At 37.9% G+C, this 24,117-nt stretch overlaps 1 protein-coding gene across 9 annotated transcripts in view; it reads left to right on the top strand.

The window, feature by feature from the left end:
- Positions 1-24,117, top strand: part of LOC121315898 (afadin-like) — a 114,702-nt gene that overhangs the window by 48,649 nt on the left and 41,936 nt on the right. For 5 of the 9 annotated variants that reach the window (XM_041250489.1, XM_041250487.1, XM_041250485.1 and 2 more), the window contains exons 6-15: positions 146-303; positions 3,178-3,289; positions 3,397-3,555; positions 8,604-8,698; positions 10,096-10,355; positions 12,506-12,575; positions 13,065-13,168; positions 16,451-16,512; positions 16,766-16,971; positions 21,156-21,301. In XM_041250489.1, coding sequence (XP_041106423.1) covers positions 146-303; positions 3,178-3,289; positions 3,397-3,555; positions 8,604-8,698; positions 10,096-10,355; positions 12,506-12,575; positions 13,065-13,168; positions 16,451-16,512; positions 16,766-16,971; positions 21,156-21,301 — 1,372 coding nt within the window. Of the gene's footprint in view, positions 1-145; positions 304-3,177; positions 3,290-3,396; positions 3,556-8,603; positions 8,699-10,095; positions 10,356-12,505; positions 12,576-13,064; positions 13,169-16,450; positions 16,513-16,765; positions 16,972-18,742; positions 18,764-21,155; positions 21,302-24,117 lie in introns of all 9 variants that reach the window. The other 4 variants (XM_041250486.1, XM_041250481.1, XM_041250482.1 and 1 more) reach the window with 1 other exon arrangement.

Genomic DNA, 24,117 nt, shown 5'->3' with positions numbered 1-24,117 from the left:
ACAGGCAAAATAATTAAAATAAAGTTATTTAACGCTTTATAATCAGTTGGTTTGGTTTCCGAAATAGAGGGCTGCAAATACCTGAAAACATTTATATACTCATTTGTTCGTTATCACTATTATAATTATTTTTTTTTTCTTTCAGGGGGGACATTGAAGATATATGCAGACAGTTTGAAACCAAATATACCGTACAAGACAATCCTTCTGTCCGCCACAGACACAGCAGACTTTGCCGTCGCTGAGGCGCTGAAGAAGTATGGCCTGGAAAAGGAAAACCCCAGTAACTACTGTATCGCTCGGGTAAGCAGTTGGGCGTTGTCCGGCTTTAGAACTTGAGTGGTCTTCAGAACAACTGAAACTCGTTGTACAGTTATTCTTATTCAGTTTGTGGAGCTATCTGTCATTTAAAATACATGGATTATTATATTTATTGATCTTTTTCTCAGTTTGTCGACTTCCACCTAAAACAATTTAACTCTAGTGTTCTTGCTAACGCTTGATGCCCTATGAAACGTGCTGCTAATTTTGAGAAGAAATTTATCTCTCTATATTCCATGGCTGCCTTATTGATGCCACGTGTCTCTCTATGTTTCTGTTGTGTCGGGACAGTGCACTTTGAAGTATTTGCTTCACATTTGGTACGCAGTTCCAATATGGTCATTGTACCATTGGTTCACAAAAACACCAATGAATAGTTTTACCATTTCAGCTGTAGGTGCAGTACAAAAATCTGTGACAGGGGTCAAGTTCTGTACCAGGAAAATAGATGGTTTGACACTATTACCTGAATGTGATATACATAGCGCCCCTTTTAATGTAAGCACATAATTAATCCTCTCAATTGTTTCTTTCCTAATTCTGCAGTGTTATTTGCAATATTTAAAGAGAGTCATGTCTCCAGACAGAATGTCTTTATGAAACCAACGGTGTGTAGTGTAGTGACTACATCCTTTACACAGTAAAGTGTTCAATTTCCTTTAAGGATTGTTTAGCTAGAAAAATACTTTTGAACTAACTTCTTTGTCGTCAGAAAATGTAATTCAATTATGAAACAGCCATGGTTTAAAATAGCTAATTTTATAGCTTTATTTAAGACCGGTAGCATGTAAAGAAATAAACTAAACAATAATGAAATACACAGTTAATTTAGCTTACTTACTTCAGGAAAGCACCGCCTTGATCGCAGTACCTTAGGTCTTAGATTTTCAGCATAGAATGCAGTGCTTTGACATTGCTGTCGTCTTATTTACTTTCTTATTCTCTACGTGTTTATGACTGTCATGTTTAATGGTATTGACTCGTACATGATCACGCGAATGACAGCAAAACTTTAAGAATACTATTGCACCATCCTCGTGTAGATAATCAGATTTGTTTTAAATCTGTCTTACTGAAACATTGCTTTTTTTTCTTTGTTGGTGCAGCTGCCATGTTGAGTTTCAGCAGAAACATGGAGTGAAGTTACAAAAAAAAAGAGTGGACATGGTATCCAATTACTATACGCTTAAATGTGTATTTTCGACTAATGTGCTGATTACATTTTTACCAGTTTCAAAACAGTTGAGATGATTTCTGAAATGGTGTTTTTTTTAAAAGGGAAATAACAAAAACTGTCGAAGTGTGAGTATTGTGATTTTTATTTGTTTACCGAAGTCTGTATACTTCTAAATAATGCAGGAAGATTGTGCTTCACTGATTTTAGTATTCAGTTATACGACAAGTTAAAAACTGTAAAGTTCATGAGCAGCACTCTCTATAGAAGCAGAATCGCCAGACGCCTGCTTCGCCCACCCTGTACCAGTAGATATGCTGGTGCCCGAGCTAGCTCTGCACTAATGTGACGTGCGTTTTTACAGGGAAATCAGAGAATCAATACAAGACGCACAAATATGCTTATGTTAATGCTTTGTAAGAATGGTCTCAAAAGAATAGGTTTACCTCGAGAGGCTGGAGTCTTGATTGAGGTTGATATTTATGCATTTTAGCCTTGGAGGGAATGCTGCTAAGAAAGCAAGGTGTTTTCTCCTGATGAATTATCTAGCTTGACTTCTTGTTTTTTTTTTTACCCAGGAGGTTCCGATTAAGGGTTATTGGTATAGTGCCATACAGATGAACATCCTTTTCCTGTTTTTAAAGATAATCAGGTGGCAGTTGTGTTGAAAGCTTCTGTACTTTCTTGAATCACTCATACAGTTGTTTCCTTGCAGTCATACTGCATTTTAAAAATGTTACAAGCAATTTGAGAGAGAGACTCTGTGTTCAATTTGTTACACAGAAGACCTGAAAAATAAAATATGTTAGCAGTGGACTTTTGAATTACAATTTTCAAAAGTGGCAGCAAAGACGGAAGAGTTCTGCTGGTGAACGAGTGCTTCTGTAAAGCATCGCTCTGTTTAATTGTGCATGTCACTGTGTGGCAAACATCTCGCTTATAAATTGCCTGAGCTTGACAGACCCAGTCACATTCAATCTCATTAAAATACTTTGGAGGGGAACTCGATACCTCTTATATATGTTGAATCACTGTGGAAGGCCTATCTACAGTATTATATTTCAGCACTGTTGGTTCTTCATGTTGACTGTGGCAGTTTCATCTGCACATTCTAAGCTCAAATGAAATTGACTGAAACTGCTTTGACATGCGTACACTACTGGAGTAATTGCATAGTTCTGTTCCATTTTATTTTATTTCTAACTCAAGAGAGTAAATATTTAATATACTTTTTTGTGATGGTTTTGAAATCTATGTTCATTTTGCTTTTAGTTTAGGTATGTCAGCTAGTCGCTCTATCAAGCCTAGAACAGAAGCCCTTGAAATCTTAAAACTTTTGAAGGGGGGCAGGGGGGGGTGTGTGGTTGCAAATTAAGTGCAGACACCTTTTTTTTTTTTTTTTTTTTACACAGTGATGAGGGTATAGAATTGGTCACAGTCACATTTTTAATACTGGATCCTTTAGCACTTGACAAAGTATGGGAGCAATCTGCAACTAGGAACTGAACTAGCATTGATAAGCTGAATGACCTTCTCTTTTCTTATACACTTTCTTATGTTCTTATGCTATCAAAGTTATTCCACTACCCACTTCTATTTGTTTTCCTTGGCGGGAAGGATCTCCAGTTTCCTATCTAAACAGTATGTTGATTTTAGATTTTTTTTTTTTCTTTGCTTGCCAGGTCTTGCCACCTCCTGGATCTCAGCACTCCGATGACAATAGGGCTTGGGAGACTATCCTTGAAGATGCTGAGTGTCCCCTTCAGATCTTCAGAGAGTGGCCGGGCGACAAAGGTGTGGCAAGGAAAAGATTAGTGCCTAGTTTAATTTTTATGTTTAGCTTAAATCTGTCAAGCCTCATTCGATCCTAAGTACATAAATGGTCGTCTTTGTTCTTTCAGAAACATTAGTTTTCCAGCTCAAGAAACGACCACTAGACTATGTCTCAAAGAAAGCTCGGAAGCCTGACGAGAAAGTGCCGAGGGGGAAATCTGTCGACGGGTCTCTCCTTGGCTTTTTACCTCCTGAGAAGCTGCCCTACCTGGTAGAGCTGAGCCCAGGTAAGCAGTTAGCCCTGGATTCGAAGACTGGAAATGTACAGCATTCAAGTTGCTGCATCTCTGAGTTTGTCTTCAAGTAACCCCTGAAATAAAAGTGTTTAGTGCTCCATCAATATTATACATTTAAAAAAGTTATACAGTAAATCCAAAACACATCTATCCTCAATAGCTATAGGCCATTCTCCAACCTACCATGCTAAGATAAGGTTCTAGAGAGTTATTGCAATTCAATTACAAAAATTGATAACTCTTAATGGTATATTTGAAAAGTTTCAGTCTGGTTTTTGTGCTGCACCAAGACTAAGTGTTGCCTTTGATATGTAGACCATTCCATCCTACTGAATCGTCTTGAAAGCACAGTAGGAGTGTCTGGCCTTGTCCTATCCTGGTTCAAATCTTATCTTTCTGATAAGTTTCTATTAGGGAGGTAAAATCAGCATTATCAGAAGTGTCTGTGGTGTTCCACAGGGCTCCATTATAGGTCTCTTATTGTTTTCATTATATATGCTACCATTGGGTGACATAATCCATTCCATTGCTATGCTGATGATACCCAGCTATATTTGTCCCTAAAGCCAGGAATTTCTTCTGCCTGGGTGTTATTAGCTACTTGCCTTAGACATCAACAGGGTTCGTACGCTAGTATGGAAAAAGTATGGAAATATGCCAAACTGATTTCCAGTGCTTGAAAATGCTTGAAAAAACATGTCTCTGTTATAAAAGTCTAGAAAAAGTCTGGAATTCTGCTAGTATCACTGAAGAATGAAAATAATTCCGCAATTCATTTTTTATTAATAATAATTGATATCAAAAGCAGGTCAGCAGCTCAAGCGACAACTGTCTAAGCAATTTACTAGTAGCAACTATATTGCTTGTGACCAAATCCCACAAGGATTGCCCCGTGTAACACCCCTGACAACGTCCTGACAACTCAAGCAATCCTATCCAGTCAGTGCACTGGTATATGTCACAAGTAACATGGACACTAAGACAGCCAAAGTATGTACTTTTATATTGAAGGCTATAATTTTTTAAACAAAGTTACAGACTGGAATTACAAGCTACTGTACACTACTCACAAATATTCACATTTTGTTATCTTGTTGTTACCATTATTAAATCGTTAACGTTATTTCCCAACCTAGGAAAAAAAAAATGTTTAAAACAATTGAACTTGTGTTGCATAATTTAGCCTTGCTGTAATAAGGCTGTCAAATAGTAGCAGGATATTCTTTACAGAATATTCTTTACTTTGCAGATATAAAGGTATAGAGATAGAGAGATCTCTAGATACCGAGGTATAAATTTATGTATTGAGGTGATATAGCCATCTGAAATGCCTGTGACAGACGGCTTCTATCAGATGAAAATGGTTTTGTGTTAACTGATGATATTGTTTTAATTATTCTTCTTTAATTATATATTTTAAAAAAACACTTGCTAATACTGCCTGTTTGACGATTGACCTGGATTCTAACATGCACTGTTTCCAAGCTGCTTGTAGTTTAATTCATCATCCCCACCTTGACTGACCTGATGTGAATGAACTAACCATTCCTCAAGCATTTAAACCAGTATATCTTAAAGTAAAATGTATTTTACTTTGTCAGGCCCGATTTGCAACATTGTGGTTTCAACATCATGGCCCTAGTGCTTCATCACTGAGGTTGAAGCCATGGTTAGCATGGTGTGAAAACAGCTGGTAAAGGTTTTTTTAGGCGTCTCTTGAATGTGTTTGTGGTAAGGGGCAGTTGGGGATGAGTTTGTTAAAAAACCTTGTCAATATCACTAGTTCAAGAGTTGTTGAAAGATGGGAGGCTTCATAAGAACTATAAATTTTTTTTGTTCTTCTTGTATACTTTCTTTCAAGACATTTGCAGTTTGAAAATAAGGCACTGTAAGAAGTTATTGAAGTGGAAAATAAATCTGTTTTGTTTAATCCAGTCTCACAATAATTTGGCAAGATAATACCCCCTGAGCAAAGTGAATGCTAAAAATGAGAGATCAGCTGCCTGAATGTAATGTGCATGCCAATGTCGAGATGAACAGCACATCATTTCTAATATTGGTTTAACTGGTTTGCTACACCCTCGTCATGTGGCTGAAGGACTCGGCAACTAATATTCCACTCTAAAATGTAATCTTGTCTTTGTCAAGAGACAAACTGTGGGGTTTGTAAGTTCTGTCAGAAAGATAAGTTGCTGAAGGTGACGATGGTGTGGTTTTTCCTTGCTGAATTTGTTTTGTTTTTTTTTTGCCACATTTTATCTATCCTTCCAATCTCTAACTCATTGATCAAATTGAGACCTTCAGCTGGCTTCGAAGCTACTTCTCAAAATTCAGCCGTGCTTAAATATATTTCCAGTAATTTTCAGCTATCAGCAGGGAAGCCAGATAAAATGGTGGCCTGCATAAGTGCAAGGTCTGACCTCAGATTGGCAGCAAGAGAGTGTAGAGGGAAACATCCAAAAGTGAAACCATTTTATTGCAATGACTCACCCCACTGTCTCTATGTGGTTAAAGGATGTGGGGGAACTTGCAGACTTTCCTCTCCCAAAAGGTTTCTGTATATGACACTTGAAAAATGAAAACTAGTGTAAATCATCCTTAATTATTGGGTGATAGGCAATAAGTCTCTTTGGCTGACCAGAGTCAGAGGGGGATACGAAGGCTTTGTTACTTACAGTGTGCCGTGCATGTTGTCTGTATCTTGCTACTGCATTTTCGCTCTTTCCTGTCTTCTCTCCCGCCCTCCTTTGCATTTTCTGTCCGCTGTCTGTTCTGCTGGTCTGTCTGTACCTGGCTCCTGTGCTTGTCTCCTAACCCTAGGCAGAGGGAATCACTGTACCTACTACAGCTGTCGCCAGCAAGAAGGTACCGTAACCAGAATTATTTAATTACTAGCGTATCCCGGTGGTCAATATATTTGTACGAAACTTTGTTAGTATGATTTGTTTTACCAAAATAAACCCCATGCGATGATGCTGGTGGAAGCTCGCTTTGAATTTACACCCTGGCTAAATTCACCCCAAGACCCTTCACTATCCTCCCACAGTTGAAAACTGCCCCTGTTGCTACCAAGTAGTCTATGAGCGCTAAGAGGATACTGTGTTTGCTGACGCTTACTTTACGAATCATTCGGCTCTACAGTATTCACTGAGCTTTGACTGGAGAGTTATTTAAGAGTGTTTTTGAAAGTCTACTAATTACATGAATACAGTTAATACAGGCATTGTTTTAGATTGTTGGGTGTAGTATGGACTGCTTAATGGACAATAAACAACCTTAAAATATTAAAGCTTTGTCAGTGGTGTTGAATGCTAGTAAAAGAAAATGTCTTTACAATTCTGATTGATTTGGAGGCAAGTGAAGCTTTCAATTCAAGTTATCAAAGTCTCAAGTGGCTTAAATGTTGAGCATTAAGTTCTGCGGTTTCCTGCATCCATGTATCTCTCAGTGCTCCCAGTTCGGACCCTGTCACAGCAGGAACCTGACAACACCCTGCAGTGCTCTCTGTGTGCTAAAGCCAAAGAGATTAATTTTAGAATATTTGTAGAGATGCAAATCCTGCGGTGATATCCTCTGACATGCATGAGCATGATATGTCTATATAGTTCACCAAACCACATCTGCTTTTTAGAACTTGTTTCTGCTGATAAATATCTCAAAGTGCAAGAGCTCAGCTAATTTCCCTATATAAATCAGTTTGACAATTCGTGCAGGTGCCCTTTTTAATATATTCCTAACATCATTTCTCCTAGAAGGCAGAAAAAACAAACATGCACTTATCTATTGCAAAGAGACGCTACAGATCGATGCTGCATACGTCTCTAATCATGCGAAATGTGATCTAATTCAAAAACAGCTTTATTGGCTGTACACCTCATTGCACTTGATACAGTACTGTATTACATGTAGTCAGTTTGCCCCGAAATGATTCTTATAAGTGGATTGCTTGATTGATGAGTATGTGATTGTTTCTTATATCAGTGATTCTTATAAACAGGGCAGACTTTATTTATTTTTGTATTTATTTATTTAGTTTTATATAAAGAATATCCAATTGTTATAAAAACTAGATCATTTTACCTTTGTGGCCGTCGGTGTGAGAATGCCCAGTCCACAGAGCTACCTTGGTCCATCCTGAGGATTTACTAATTAATCAACAAACTCCTTACTCAAAATTAAAAAAAAAAACAGTTGAGATAGTATTCCAAATTATTAATGCAATTGAGGGTTTCAAAAGAAGAGGTTCTAATCCCTGCATACTGTACACTTCAAGAAATGATTGCTCTACATTGAACCTGTTCAAGCCTTTGTGTATATAACCCTGCTTATTGTATTAATTTGTGCTTTTGTTCACGATAATACTTTGGAATCTGCATAAACTTAAGTGCAAAACACATTCACATGTTAATTTTTACTAGCAATAACTCCATTATCATCTGGCAATCAGATTGTGGGGATGGTGAAAACAAATATTCTATTTTATTACACTCTGGTAAAATTGCCTCACTTTTAAACTAATGTAAATAACAAATCCTAAATAGCCCCTTTAAACTGAAAAAGAAACACTAATGTTTCTTGTACTACAGGGTTTGAAATAACACCTATTCATGAGCTAATGAGACACATGCAGATCCAACTCCTTTAAAATGGGAGGCCTTGTATATGAGAACCATTTCTAAGTAGAGTAGTCTGATTTGTGAATGCATGTTGCCAAACAAGAACAACAAAACACATTCACTCCAATCTACAAACCCAAATCCTGAATGCCCTTGTTGAAAAATTATGTTTTACCCAAGACCCATACCCATACCCCAACACCAGTCCTGCCTATGCAGTCTTTTTTTTTTTTTTTTTTTATTTACAAAATGTTTTTCCAGAACTAGAGTATTAAGAATTTGTGACTTGTATTGTCTGATTTAGGTCACTTGTTCTGATATTGAGATTTTTAAAATGCCATATGTTACCACATGACATACTGTACCACATGTATGGAAGACAGCACCCCAATTCTGGAGGTAAATGTTGTTTGTCTCTTGCAGATGGCTCAGACTCCAGGGATAAACCAAAGCTCTATCGGTTACAGATGCGTGTCACAGAGGTTGGCTCAGATAAAACGGAGGAAAACTCGATCCAGGTGAGGGGCCACTCTTCAAAGTGGTTAAAAATGGAAATGTGTGTAATCAGGTGTTCAGTGGAAAATAACAGAGCGGAAACATTGGCACTTCAAAGAATTGCTGTGCATATTTGCTTCATTTCTGCCGCGAAAGCTTTAATGATCCAATTATCATTTGGCACAACTAATCCTTTCGAGGCTAATGCATTTAATTGGATGTACTTCAGTCAGCCCTGTAACATTGTAGCTCTTTTATATGCAAGTCATTCCTCCTTGCACATCCTTTCAGAATATGTACTCAGCCTGCCTTTGCAACCTGAAAAAGAAATTTGTTTTTATTTTGAAGCTGTAGGGAAGTGGTTTGTATGCAGCCTAATACCTTTTATTCAGGGACAGAGACTGTAGAAATTTTAAAATTAATTTTAAGAGATGTGCTGAACTTGAAATGAATAAAAACTGATTGAAGAACAAAATGAATGAATTAGTGGAAGGAATTATTTAACCTAAGTAGTACCAAAATGAATATTCGTTCTTGCTACGAGAGGTGGTGGGTGCAATTCCTAGACATGCTAGTCACCTGTCCACCTGCCCAGTTTATAACTATCCTCATTATTCTGCATTATGTGCCTGTCCGTCTTTAGTTTCAGCCACCACCACGTTTTTAGTCAGTCATTCCACGGTTGTTTCGGCTCAAGGCGTTCCAGTGACACAGGGTTTTATTGGCTGCACTGAGTTAAATACTCCCTATTTAGTAGATGATTTTTAAATACGCCCAGTTTAGTAGATGATTTTTAGGTGGCAAGAATGGTTAACAGCAGAAATTCCAAGCTCCCGTATCAAAACAGATAGGCAGTCAATCTGATTTATATGGGCTATCTTCTTTTAAATTACCTATGCCACCCACCTAAATGCCACTGCGGCTTTTCTGGTTTAATCCTGGTCGTTTTTGCCTGTGATTTTGAATTTTCTGTAATCTTTTTAAGTACAGCACATTTTCTGTTCATCTTTCCTGAGATTCATTGGTCTCCCACAGAGGTACCCATCTCCTCCCTGACTTGGTGTGTTGCAAACACTGCATCCCATGGCCATTCATTTTTTCTTCTATGAAGACAGACTGAGGCCCCATTGGGAAAGCCATAGATTATCAGATGTCAGTGTAGGTTCAGAAAGTGTGCTGGAATTTTAAACATTTTTTTGGCACAAAAACATTTTTGGTTCCTTGACTGTTAGGGGTCTAGGTTTGAGAAAAATGACTCTAGAACAGTTGGGTCTCGCACTTTTTCTATGGTCTTAAACAGACCTCCCTTTTGCAAGAACTGCTCTAGAACATTTACTTCATAATCCAAAAATATGCTAAGTCTCTGTCTCTGTCTCTGTCTCTGTCTCTCTCTCTCTCTCTCTCTCTCTCTCTGTCTCAGCTGTTTGGCCCAGGAATCCAGCCCCACCACTGTGACCTCACTCACATGGACGATATGGTAACTGTGACACCGCAAAGTTTTGATGCTGAGACCTATGTTGACGGTCAGCGAATTGCTGAGACCACCTTGCTGAGAAGTGGCATGAAGGTCCAGTTCGGGTCTTATGTTTTCAAGTTTGTGGATCCCAGCAATGACCATGGGATGATCAAAAAGAGCATGGACACTGGCCCTATGGTCAAAGGACAACGGCACAAATCAGGGTAAGTGTCATGCATGTCACTGAAAAATAATGATGGTGCAGGGTGCATATGTCGGTGTACCATATATGGGCAAAATGCTGGATATTAATGTTTCTCTTTCAAGTATGAAATGTTAGAATAATAACCTAATGTTTTTTTTTAAACATGCAACATGTTTAATTAGCAAAAACCTAGTGAAGCCATATTGGTGTAGCTGCAACTATTTGGCTGCTATTTTATTTATTTATAATTTTTTTGGGGAAAGGTTGTAAGGACAGCTCTGGCCTAAATTTCATATTTTTGCAATGTAAATCTGTTTTAATATGTGTGTGTTTTCCTGTACAGTCCTCATGACATGGTACAGTCTGCTCTTTAGTAAAAGCTTAACTTGGTTGCAAGATGCAGTTATTTGTGCAATTGGACTATTCATTTCCGATACTCGCTGACTAAAAACATAGCTTTCATCTGCCCACATTTGCTTACCCAATCTAACTTCATAATGATATATGAAATCCAGAATTGGATGTCACTGAAAGCATCAAACCAGTACAACTGCAACACATGTCTGAATTTTAGAAATGCACTCATGAGAACAGCTCTCACGCTGGGGATTAAAGGAAATGGAATTGTTACTGTAGGAACTTTGACAGAAGCAGTTAGTTGTTTGGTGCGTGTTTTGGTGAATTTGGTGGCACACAGTTTCATAGTAAAATGTATCGCAGCTTCGCAAAGTTGAAGCGGGTTTGGTTGCTGATGACACATGCAAAGTTTCAGATCAATTGGTTCACCAGTTCCCAAAAAAAGAAGATTTTGAAAGGTTTTTCCAATAAATGCGTCAGGCCATCATCTTGGTTGACGCAGGAGTGCAATTTTTTGCATCTGAACTGTAATCAACAATTCAGGCTGGGAATCCTAAAAAGTGGTGCCTCCGTCAATCCATCCATCTCATTTCATTGCAGGGGTTATCGGAAGCTAATATTTATTGCAGACAGGGCCAAACAAGAGACTACGATTGGTGCAAGCTGTTCTGCTTGCAATGTTTGGTTTCTTTTGCATAGGACGGGGAGATGAGCTCAATACAGTTACAGAAATAGCACTTTCTTTTTTTTATTACAATTGTGATCTTAATGTATGTACATGAGTTGTGGTGTTATGGATTCTGTTATTGGATATGCCTTGGTTGGAGTTTTTGTACTTGAGATTGGCTGTGCTGCTGTTGTCTTCCAGGACCCCTTTGCAATTTGATCTCAATGGGTTATCATCATTTAAACATTAAAGAATTGAATTGAATGCCGATGGACTTTCTTTTCCAGAAAGACAAATTAGAAATTGATTATTATTGTAGCACATTATTGTAGTCATTCCAGTGCAAGGTTAAAATGTTCATATTTTGTAATTTATAACCTATTTGGGGGAGTCAGTAATAGCATTTGATGCTATGGTTGGTGGTCATTAGTGGAGCACAGTCCAGTCAGCAGTGCTGCTAGATATTAAAATAAAAAAATTGGCTGCTTTGTCTCCCTAACATGGAGGTGGCTAATGAATGATTCATGATTGCCAAAGCTGATCTTTTGGACTTGTTCATGAACGCAGGGCAAAGTTATTTATGACTTTTATGTAAGGATACATTTAGTGTTATGTAAGGCGGTGCTAGTGTAGTATTTACTTTGTTAAAAATGTGAATACATTTCTTAGAATAGAGATTTTAATGAGAAACTCAAACACATTGGGAGGGTGTGGAAAGTATAGCTTTTAGGACATTAAAAAAAAAAACAAAAACATTATGGACATTAATTTTGATCTTTTATTATCATGTAATCATAGAAACTTATAGTGCAATAGTACATAATAATAGTTGTACAGTATTTCATGTTCAATTTCGAAATGTCCCATTTTTCAATTTGTCAGTTTTTTGTTAAGTATATGGAAAAGTACAAAGTGTTGGTAATTGAATATGTTAACATAGCATTATTCAGCAGGTTTCATTCGACTTTATGAAGCAAAATTAATTAATTCTATAGGGATAAGAAAAGACATATGCACTTTAAAGCAAATAATTGTTAATTATTTGGATGGCTGGTTTTGACTCTCTTCAGATTTCAGATGCGGATAATTCATTTGCATGTCTGTATGTCAGTGCCTGATTATTTTACCCATCTCATTTCATGCAGGAGCGTTCCTGAAACAACATTTGAACTGGATGGGGATATCCACAGTGGGACAGCGCTGCAGACAAGCAAGGTAATGATAAACATCACTGTGGGTGTGTTTGGAAATGGTAGCTGACACAAAGATACACATTCAAAAACAACCTCCCTTTTACATGGCTTTGTCGGTTAAGGAAGGATGCAGATTGAAATGGCATGGGGCTGCACTGCCCCCTGCTGGTCCCTCTAACTTGAAGTTTGCTTATGAATAAAGCTCACATTGTTGGTGCTCTTGCAACAAGTCCTCAACAAAATACATAGAAAGGACTTCAGTCTCTCCTGCTAAAACATTTAAATATTTCATTAACACAAAATGTAAATCAGATTATAAAAACTAAATAAAATACACTTGTCTCTACCCAAAATTTTAGGATCACAATGAGCTGTTAATCCACACTAGGCTGTAAGGAGCGAAGTGTAATCTGTTTATACTGATCCATTTGTTTTCAATGCAGACAGCTGAGGACAGGAATGGTTTTATAACGTCTGTGTTACTGCATGGTGTGTCTTTTTTGTGTTGCAGAGTTCGAGCAGGCTGGATGTTGAGAGATCCACCCTGAGCGAGCACAGCATGGTGAAGCCCGTGGTGCGAGAGCAGCAGCAGGACTACCGCAAGCAGGAGTCCAGGTGAGCCCCACGGGTTAAAGTTCTGTGTCCTGTTTTCTGTATTAGAGCACACAGCTGAAGTTAAATTGAAACGGAAAACAACAGAATATAAGTGAAAACAATAGGAACTGTCCAAAAATGTACCAGCCTTGTTTTATATGTCATGTTAGTGAGTGCTTTAAAGTTTTCCAGGTAAATCAACTGAATGGCGCTGAAGCATTACCTTAAACATTCTATAACGTGTGGTCCTGTATACAGTGCCTATAGAAAGTATACACCCCCTTGAACTTGTTTCACATTTTGTTGGGTCAGTGCCTCAGAGTTTCATGCATTTCATGCAGAGTTTCATGAATTTTTTTCCACTTATCTACACACCATACTTCATACTGTTAAGAGGAAAAAAGTTTTTATTGAGAAAAAAATTATATATTAAAAATACAAAACTGACAGATCATAATTGGATAAGTCTCCACCCCCTGAGTTAATACTTGGTGGAAGCACCTTTGGCAGCAATTACAGCTATGAGTCTGTTGAGATAGGTCTCTACCAACTTTGCACACCTAGATTTGGCAATATTTGACCATTCTTTACAAAACTGTTCAAGCTCTGTCAAGTTCCTTGGGGAGCGCTGATGGACAGCAATCGTCAAGTCATGCCACAAATTTTCGATTTGATTTAAGTTGTGGCTCTGACTGGGCCACTCAAGGACATTTACCTTTTTGTTCCTTAGCCACTCCAGTGTAGCTTTGGCTGTGTGCTTTGGGTCGTTGTCATGCTGAAAAGTGAACTTCCGTCCCAGTTTCAGCTTTCTTGCAGAGGGCAGCAGGTTTTCCTCAAGGACTTCTCTATACATTGATCCATTCAGTTTCCCTTCTATCCTGACAAGTGCCCCAGTCCCTGCTGATGAGAAACATCCCCATAACATGATGCTGCCACCACCATGCTTCACAGTAGAGATGGTGTTCTTTGGGTGATGAGCTGTGTTGGGTTTGCACCAAACATAACGCTTTGCATTTAGGCCAGAAAGTTCCATTTTAGTTTCATCAGACCACAAAACTTTATGCCACATGTCTACAGAATCTCCTGAGTTTTTTTTGCATACTTCAAACGGGATTCAAGGTGGGTTTTCTTGAGTAATGGCTTCCTTCTTGCCACCCTACCATTCAGGTCAGATTTGTGGTGCTTGGGGATATTGTTGTCACATGCACACTTTGACCAGTCTTGGCCAAAAAAGCCTGTAGCTCTTGCAAAGTTGCCATTGGCCTCTTGGTGGCCTCTCTGATCAGTCTCATTCTTGCTCGGTCATCCAGTTTGGAGGGACGGCCTGATCTAGGCAGGATCTTGGTGGTGCCGTACACCTTCCACTTCTTAATAATCGTATTGACCATGCTCCAAAGGATATTCGGGGCTTTTAATATTTTTTTATACCCATCCTCTGATCTGTGCCTTTCAACAACTTTGTCCCAGAGTTCTTTTGAAAGCTCCTTGGTGCTCATGGTTGAGTCTTTGCTTTGAAATGCACTACCCAGCAGAGGGAACCTATAGGTACTACTGAATTTATCCTGAAATCACGTGAATCACTACAGTTTAACACAGGTGGAGGCCACTTAACTTGGTGTGTGATTTTGAAGGCGATTTGGTTACACCTGAGCTAATTTAGTATTGCTATTGGACACTTAAGGGGGGGGGGGGATTGTTATCCAACCAAGCTATTTGTTTTTATTTTTAATTAATTTTCTACAAATTTCTAGAATATTTTTTTCGCTTGGAAGTTGTGGGGTAGGATGTGTAGATAAATGAAAAAAAAAAAATAATACATTTTAATTCTAGGCTATAAGGCAACAAAAGGTGATTATTTGAAAGGGGGTGTAGATTTCTATAGGCACTGTATGCAATTACAGTAATTTTCCTCCATCCTTTATTCGAACATGGGCATTGGAATGCCTACCAAAACAAATGCATGATGTAGGACCCTGAGGGGGGAAAAACCAGTAATACCAGTTATGAGCCCTTTTAGTGAGGGCTTTGCTTGACTGCTGTAGTTTTTGTTGGAGCAGTACAAAATAAGGACATGTTAAGAAAGCTCACAGTGTAAATTCCTTCAGCTGTGGACAGACCTAACTTGATATTGTCTAATTAGTGTAGCCTAACATTTTCTATGATTTCTTCAGTCAGGTTCTGTTCCTGGTATTTTCCAGTACAAATTGACCACTTTCCTTTAAATGATGCTTCTTTTTTGTTCACTTTCTAGTTGTTTGATTTCTCCTGTTCACCTTCATCTCTCATATGTTATGTGTTTCCCTGTCTGCTGAAAGTGACTTTGCGTCACATCAGTATATAAAGGAAATAGAAAATAGCAACTCCTTTAGTAACATTATGTTTTCACAGTGTGATTGTAGTGATGTGATAGACAGGATAAGGCCCATTTAGCCATGTCTGTTGCTATAGTGAGGCACTAGGTGAGGTGCTGACATCCTTTTGTCAGAATTTGTGACGGTCAATGAAAATGTCACTGGGAACACATCCAGGACACTTTATATTATGCTCGACCATTGGGAATGTCCTTTCTCTTGGAGTTTTGTGACGGAGAGTTTAAAAGTTAATTGTTATTACGGATGAGTAATACATTGAGAAGAATGTCATTTTAAATGAATCTGTGAAAAAGCAACATTTGCTTGTGTTTTCTGAAAAATATTTTCAAAATTAATAACTCGGTTTACATTTAGTCTATTAAAACAACCTTTAATAAAGTAGTCTTTAAATAATGAACAATATGGGATAGAGCTTTTTAAAGCCCTAACCATTCTTAATTTAAGAGGGGGGGGTTTAAATTAAGAGGTGGAACTAAAGCTACCATAGTAAGTCTCTTGACTGAGTTTGGAAGGCTGGCATGTGTGAACATTGTTCTAAATGCTATTGCTATGCACAGCAACTGAGCCACCAACACCTTCAACCTTGTAACATGGCTCATTGCTAGTGATATTTGATCAGTTCTGCTCACAGGTGCTCAGGGGCTCTTTAAAACCAAATACATACTGTAGCTGATTGAATACAATGCCAGTAAGCATGTCCTCATCAATAGTCCAGACATAAGCTCTATCTGCACTGCCTCACTGCGAGTAGTAGAAACTACTGGAAAGAAGCGAAAAGGGCTGGCTGCACCAGTTTAGACTTCACACCTTGCTAAGGAATGTTATACAAGTGTTCCAAAGCACAGCCTCTGGAGAGGTGGGCATCGGTAGACAGTGGGATTAATTTGCTCTATGTAAACTGGTTTATTGAAAAGCAGCTTTCTCTCCTTAGATCTCAGGATGGACAAAGACCAGAGCTGGTGCTGCCAGCCAGCATAGAGTTCCGGGAAAGCTGTAAGTAACACTGTCTCTCACCCCCATTTCTTATGTTCTGACCTGTCGTATATTTGGAAAGATAATGCCTTCACAGGTACAATAATGCAAGCTGTTGTGGTAGAAATGTGCAGTTTGCATCGTTCATTGTCTATACTGTGTCATTTTAAATGGCCACACTATGTAAAATATCTGCGGCAGAAGTGCTGGTAACACCTTATAGTACTTCTGCTCTATTTACTGCTCATAATTGCATCTTTGATTGCCTCCTCAGCCGAAGATGCATTCCTGTCCGCTATTATCAACTACACCAACAGCTCTACAGTGTACTTCAAGCTGTCCCCCACCTACGTCCTGTATATGACCTGTCGCTACGTGCTGTCCAGCCAGTACCGGCCCGAGATGAGTCCCTCCGAGCGCACGCATAAAGTGATAGCCATAGTCAACAAGATGGTGAGCACGATGGAGGGAGTCATTCAGGTGAGTTCCCAGTGCCTACTTGTTCACTTAAACACGACTAGGTGGTGTACCCCACAGGAGCTGTAGTGTATTCCCTTTGAGATAAACACAGAGCATTCTACACTAAATGAGCACCAGTTTAATTGACCACCTTATGTACAGCATTCACTCCTGAACTGCACTACCATATGTCTGTGGCTGCAGTGTTTGTATAGACATAATCTAAACCTGGCATTAGCCAGTACTTTTTTCATCCAGCTTCAGGTTTCCCAAAGCTCTGTAACCATGTTGGTCAGCCACAGCTTAAGCTGACGTGCTAGGGAAGTTTTCAAAACCTGTATGTTGATGTGTGGTACACGAATCTTCATTGCTGATAGTTTTGAACTGACCTTGTGTGCAAGACTGACACATTTTGCACGCCTGTTCTTTAGTGGGATTCAGTATTTTTTTTTTTTGTATTTATGTTGTCATAGTTTGTTATTGTAATGCTAATAATATGTTTGTGACATTCCTGCTTTTGAAATCAGATATCGTGTTGTGTTCTTCTCACTCTTATCCTCCCTTTAGTCATATAAACACTCTGGAATGCAAACTGAAAATTTGGTCTGTATTCCAAATTTAACTGCACGAAACTAATAACCAAAAGATCCTTAATAGAAAAAAGGGAGACCAACAGTATTTTTTGCTAGTGCTAACAATAAGTTTTTAATCTTAGTCAGCCCTTCTTTAACATAAATGGCAAGAGGAGAATGTTCTAGAACTGATTAACTAATTTCCTTAGCCATCATAAGTTTAAATAATTTGATGGAATGAGTCAGAGTGTATCCCACAGTAAACAAGCACAATAAACGGTTTTAAACATAGATAAGCTGTGTGTGTGTGTGTGTGTGTGTGTGTGTGTGTGTGAGAACATATGTAGTTCAGAAATCAGTTGCCATTGTGAACTAAGTTGTACCAGTGTATCAAGTTTTTGCTTTGATTCTGAAATTCAGTTTGTCTGCTTAAAAAATGTAAAAAGAACATTTTTTCTTGGATCCTGTTTAAAATTATTAGATTTACTGATAAGAGCCTTACAGACACCCTTGAGCTAAAAAAGCGCTTGGATGGTGTTGCACGGCTAGCCGAATTTCCTTTTGCACAAAAACTTGTTACACTGGTCACTGCTGCATGGAAGGAGCATGTCATGATTTGTTGGCAGTATATACAGTATGAATTACAGTAGATTTAAATGTATTTATCCTGTCTGGCACAGCAGTACAACGGTATTTTTTTTTAACAAGACAGAATAACAGTTGATTTATGATAGTTGATATGTCTGTTCAGTCTCCTTCTGACATTTTATTTATTGACAGTCATTAAGTTGTGTGCAATGGTGCTATATTTAAATACTTCAATTATAGCACAAATTAGCACACATAGCTTATTCATAGTGTATATACAGTACTGTAATACTTCTGAATGGGGGAAATTAAAAAAAATTGCATATACATATTACATCCATTGTAATAGATAATCTCAAAAGTATGTAAATCTAGTACAAATTGATGCAGCTAGTGGTCATTATTATTTTACATTTGAGGCATTCTGCCACTTTGGAACTGCACTGACCTAAAGCTAATGAGGTGCTATCCCTTTGACAGCATTAGTGATAATATACAGAAAGCCTTGCTCTTTTTACAGTAGATTATTTTAGCTGTTTGTGTATGCTTGTGAGATCTCTGTCAATGCCATGACTGTTGATGGTTTCTTTCTTTGTCCTGCTCAATGTTGTTTTCCTGACCCTTTTCTCCAGGAGATACCCGAGGGGGATCAGGTAGGATATTGCCTCTAGGAACTCAACCTAGCTTGGTCAGCTTTGCTCAGTTTCTCATGCTTTTTTCCATGTCAGAAACAAACAAAAGTAAACCCCTTCAGCAGCTGGACTTGAAACAGTACATAACCCTCATTCACAACTTGGTACATGCGGTACTAAAAACCTTGACTGTGCAACTTTATTATCAGCATTCCATGTATTTCTGCTTAATGCACTTCAGTGTGGTTGAGGCACAACCCAAGTTCTTTTGCATTTTATTTTTCATTTAATTTTGTCTGTGTTTCCTGTTCTTTTTGGATCTTGTATGCATAGTGTAGTTGGGGGCTGTGTAGGGATGGATCAGTAACATACTCGGAGGCTGGCTTTTTTTTCTGTTTAAAAAGCCAGAGTCTGTATATCATTTGGCATTGGGATATTAACATGTGGATTTACCAGATACAGTAATATACAACATAACCATTCAAAATATAAAAAATATATTTGATTTAATCAATCAAGGGGTGTGCAAGCATATAATAATCCTTAGCCTCTAATCCTAACCTAGAAAAAAAAATCATGCTTGAAAGAATCAGAAATGATTTAAGACATTAAATGTGCAGTATATTGTAATTTTGAAAGCAGTTTTCAATACGAATTGAAATACTGTGAAAAAGATCACATAAAGAAACCCTGCTATGTTGCAAGTCATTGGGCATTTTTAAATTGCTATTGTTACAGCATTTTGTATGAAAAGACAGATTAGTGCAGTTTCTTTTCACATTGTCAGAAGGTGCTCGGTTTAAAAGGTACCTATAGCTACTGGTTTGGCATGTTAAAGACTAAATTAAAAAGTTACATATTTTCTAATCTGTTCAACTTTAAGCACAAAGATGAGCTATGGACAGAAGTTGCTAAATGACTGGGGCTCTGCTATTACATGGATTGGCTGCTAGTATGAATATTGGATCCATTTCCAGCCATTTCTCTGATTGGTTGTTCTAGGGGTTCTATTAAATGCACACCATTCAGTCCTTTATGGTGGTATTCAGCAGCATAGAACCATGTTTACTGGATGTTAGAATCCACATTAAGTGTTTTCCAATATTGGTTAAACCTGTATTAATGTACTGTAATGCCTAAATCTTCAATCGTTGGAAGGATACTTAATCGTTATAAGTTCTCTAACATGGTTATGCATTTGAACTCCTAATTTATCATTGAACCATTTTATTATGGGTTTTGTCAATAGAAAAAAAAATTGAATACCACATTAAATCAGATTTGATATACAGTGCAGTCCATTTATAAGAATCACGGATATAAGAATCAACCACATATAGTGATTGCTTCTCAAGTATACTTTAGTAAAATAGGATTCTGCAGCCTTGAGTAAACATAGGTCATAACTGTCATCGTATAACAAGCTGCTTACCCACGAGGACTTGTTTTGATGTATTGTTCTCAGTGATTGAGCACCAATGGCATCTGTATACTGTTTAAACTCATGATGGCACCCTTTTGCTAATTGTAATGCAACAGAGTGGCAGAGGGCTGGAGTCTTGATTTACAGTTTTAAACCGGTGTTGGTTTTATTTTTCTTACACTGCAGTGGTGAAACAACCGCTAATAAAACAAACAAAATAAACCTAGCTCTCAGCTGGAGCACTAACTAACAGTACTTCTTGTGGAACAAACACTAGATCTCTTACTCAAGTTTTAGTTTATTTTTGTTACTTCTGCTTCCTTACGCCTCTATACCCCCATCACAAAGCTATTGGTTAAGCTATTTCTATCAAGGTGTCATTAACTTTAATAAGCAGTTGTCCAATTAACTATTATCCATAATTCGTTAGCTATGGATTTTTCGTGAGCATGCTCACATGCAGGAACTCGTGACATCTAGTTGTCAATCCATTACACTGCAGCCAGGGAACAAGCTCTTCTCATTCTCATACTAAGTTTGATTGTGCACCACAGTAATCATACTAATCCACTTTTAGAAATCACCCACTTATAAGAATTAAAACTCCCGGGACGGATGTGATTATTATAAACGGACGGCACTGTGTAGAGAATTTAATTCACCAGGAACTCTGTACTCTCTTAGTTAGTAGACAACTTTACAAATTTACTTTTTTGATCTCTTCTCTTTTGACACCTGCCATTATCAGTATAAGTTGGGTACTCTAAATCTAAACCAAGTGCAGACCTGACCATACTCCTGATCTGTCTGCAGGATACAGTATATCGGTATTGAACACCCCTGTAATAAATCAGATTGTGGATATTTTGTCTGGTATCTGAGGTTTTTGGTAAGTGGTGGTGCTGGTCTGTCCCTGGAATGTTTCATGCTGGCGGTGACTTCACTAGCGCACTCATACAGTCCGTAACGTGCAGCCTTTCATCTCCACAGAAACAGAAGAATATTGCAGGAGCTCTTGCCTTCTGGATGGCAAACGCTTCAGAGCTGCTCAACTTCATTAAGCAGGATAAAGACCTCAGCCGAGTCACATTGGATGCTCAGGACGTCTTGGCTCATTTAGTACAAATGGCCTTCAAGTAAGAAACCATCAGCATACTATGGGGTGTAGGGCTTTTTGATGTTTGTTTCCATCAGGTTAAAACTACTCTAAATAAAAATTGAAATGTGTTGCATTTTAAAAAATTTCAACATATTCTAAATTGTTCCAGAGTTACAGTATCTACTGCTAATAAGATATTGTCTCCCCAAATTAAAGCCAAATCAGCCACATTTTTTTTGCTTTTCAAAATTCATTCCTGCAATAAACAATTATCCCTATGAACTGGAGTGGATATGTTTTTCTAAATTATAATCATAAGGAGAATTCTATGTCTTTAGTTGTTTTTCGAGGAGAGAAAAAATTCAGTTCCATTTGCATGAAGATGAGATTTCTGCACATCATCTGGATTACAATATGTGAAAGAAAAAGCAAATTGATTTAATAAAAAAAAAAAAATCCCAACCCACCCGTCCATGTTAAATGTCATATTAGGCTTTGTAGCAAGTAACACTGATTCTAAAAGTGTTGATTTGTATATATTTTTTTCCCCACAAAAGGTGTAATCAAGTGATAAATTCAATTAATCAAACCATCTGGTTTTATTATTTCTAGTCATTAAAGGAAAGAGATGCCCCTTACAACATACAGAGGCATGTTGGGATTTGGTTTGACAAATTGTTTGCTTCTGCTTCTGTTATTAAGCAGGCCTATGCTGTTGCAGTAACATTTTGTTGGTTGCTGATTTTCCTGCGGGGTCAGCGTTGAGTCTAGCGTGAGGGCTATCGTGACTCTTATTTTAGCTCCAAAGTGTCTTTCTCTATCTTATGTGCAGATGGCCAGTATATTAAAGTATGTACAAAAGCATAACCCACTTGTAACTTGGAGTTCTACCAACGTCAGCCATCGTCTCTGTTAAAACCACAGAATTGCATACCATCATTAAGCTGAGCAAAACTTTAAAGTTGCACAAGCAGGAGGCTTTACAGAGTGATGATATTGTTGTTGCTTGGTTTTTGACAGACAACAATGTAAAAGTGGAACCCCTTAACCTCCAATAATTGTTGTACTTAATCTTTTGTACCAGTTTGAAGGGGGGTTCTGGTCCATTAAGCTGTTCCTCAGTGGTTTTAATAACATCAAATGTAATTGCTCTATAAGTTGTTAATACATTTAACAACATATACAGCGACTGTTCTTAGAGATGGCACCAAAAAAAAAAGAAAACACGTTTTAAAGCTTAATCCAATTAAGAGTTAACTAGTTCTGACGCATTACATTGAATAAAACTATTATTGGAGATTAAGTGTTTCCATGTAAAAATCTATTGTAATTTTCCCTCTGCACATTGCATGTACTGTCGGTCACTTAACAGTAAAACCTATCTGAGGTTTTGCTGCCCTCTAGTGTTGATGACTGTCTTGTCTTAATGCTGTCATTGCAAGTTATTTTTGTCATTTATTTCTGCCGCTGATTTTTCAAATGTGCCTTTGGTTCTAACATAAGGTTCTAACACTGTGTGTGGCTGACAAAAAAAAAAAAAACAACAACAAAAAAACTTTGTTTTATTCGTTAATGTAATGTGTCGGAAACAGAATGGCTTTAAACGTGTTTAGCTGTACAGGGTCGTCATGGAAACACAATTAAGCATGCATTTGATGAAGAAAGGGAAACCAATAAAAACACTGACAATATTTCTTATGACTTTTCATCCAAATCCATCTGGAAAGATGCTTAATTCTCACTCTCATTAGAGGCAACAGGATTTGGCAGACGGTAACTTTTTAAACAATATTACATTCTTTTTTTTTTTTTGTAATTAAGTTTTTATTCAGCAAATACCAACAAACAAAAAAAAAGTTTTAATATTGCAGTATTGTGACAGTACAGTGAAGTGCACATTTAATCTTGTTTGAGAATTTTAATGCTAAACTACATTGAAAGAAACCATCACAATGCAATACGTATAAAGAGTTTGCTTATTTGGCTTCATTGGTAACCCTGGCCATAGTGTTCGTTTTTTTGTTTGCAGTTGCACACAACCATTACAGTGTCACTTATTTTATTTTATATCTACTGCTTTTACATTTTGTAAAATAACTAGTAGTAGGTAATATACTTTGTGGCATTGTGGGTTTGTTTTTTTGTTTGTTTTTTTTGGAAAAAGATAGCTTTGGCAGTCTTCATACAGTGGGGGAAAAGCAGGTTGTATAAAATTCTCAGTGTCTCAAATTGATTATGCCTCTAATGTGAATACATTTGTGAATAGGCTGTTCATTTTTCTCAGCATAGTTTGACACCTACTTTTCCCGCAGCGTGTTAAGATTACATTTAAAAAAAAAAAAAAACAGAGCATCAAACATCATCTGAGATACTGTATGTGACAGTGAATATATTTTCACTCGGATTCTGTCATTCAGGGTTTTTTAGGCTCCCCTACTCTTTTAAATTGTGTCAGAGTGTGAAGTACGAATAGTAAAGGAGATAACGGTAAGCAAAGTTCTTTCTCCCTGGACCCCGCGAGTCCCTCTGACACATCCATAGCTGACCACAATTACATACAGATTTACTGTTTCTGTCTGCTTCCTCTTAGCCCCAGAGTGCAGCACAACTGCATAAAACAGCCATAGTAAAACCAGAAACATTCAGATAACGGGTACAGTTAGCACTGCTCAATTACTCAGGCGCGGGGCTGTCCTTGCAAATCAAACTGACTGGTTTTCTAAAGTGCTACTCAGCTGTGATTTGGGGGGGGGACAGGGGGATGGACAACAACCAGCAATCAGCTGCTGACTTGGCGTGCCACATGTGCCGTAGGTTCGCCATCCCCATACTATGTCTTCAAAGCGAGCAGCC

Source organism: Polyodon spathula, chromosome 5, assembly GCF_017654505.1.
Source record: "Polyodon spathula isolate WHYD16114869_AA chromosome 5, ASM1765450v1, whole genome shotgun sequence".
Lineage (NCBI taxonomy): Eukaryota > Metazoa > Chordata > Actinopteri > Acipenseriformes > Polyodontidae > Polyodon > Polyodon spathula.
The sequence above is the reverse complement of the archived record's forward strand: the minus strand, read 5'-3'. Positions and strand labels throughout refer to the sequence as shown.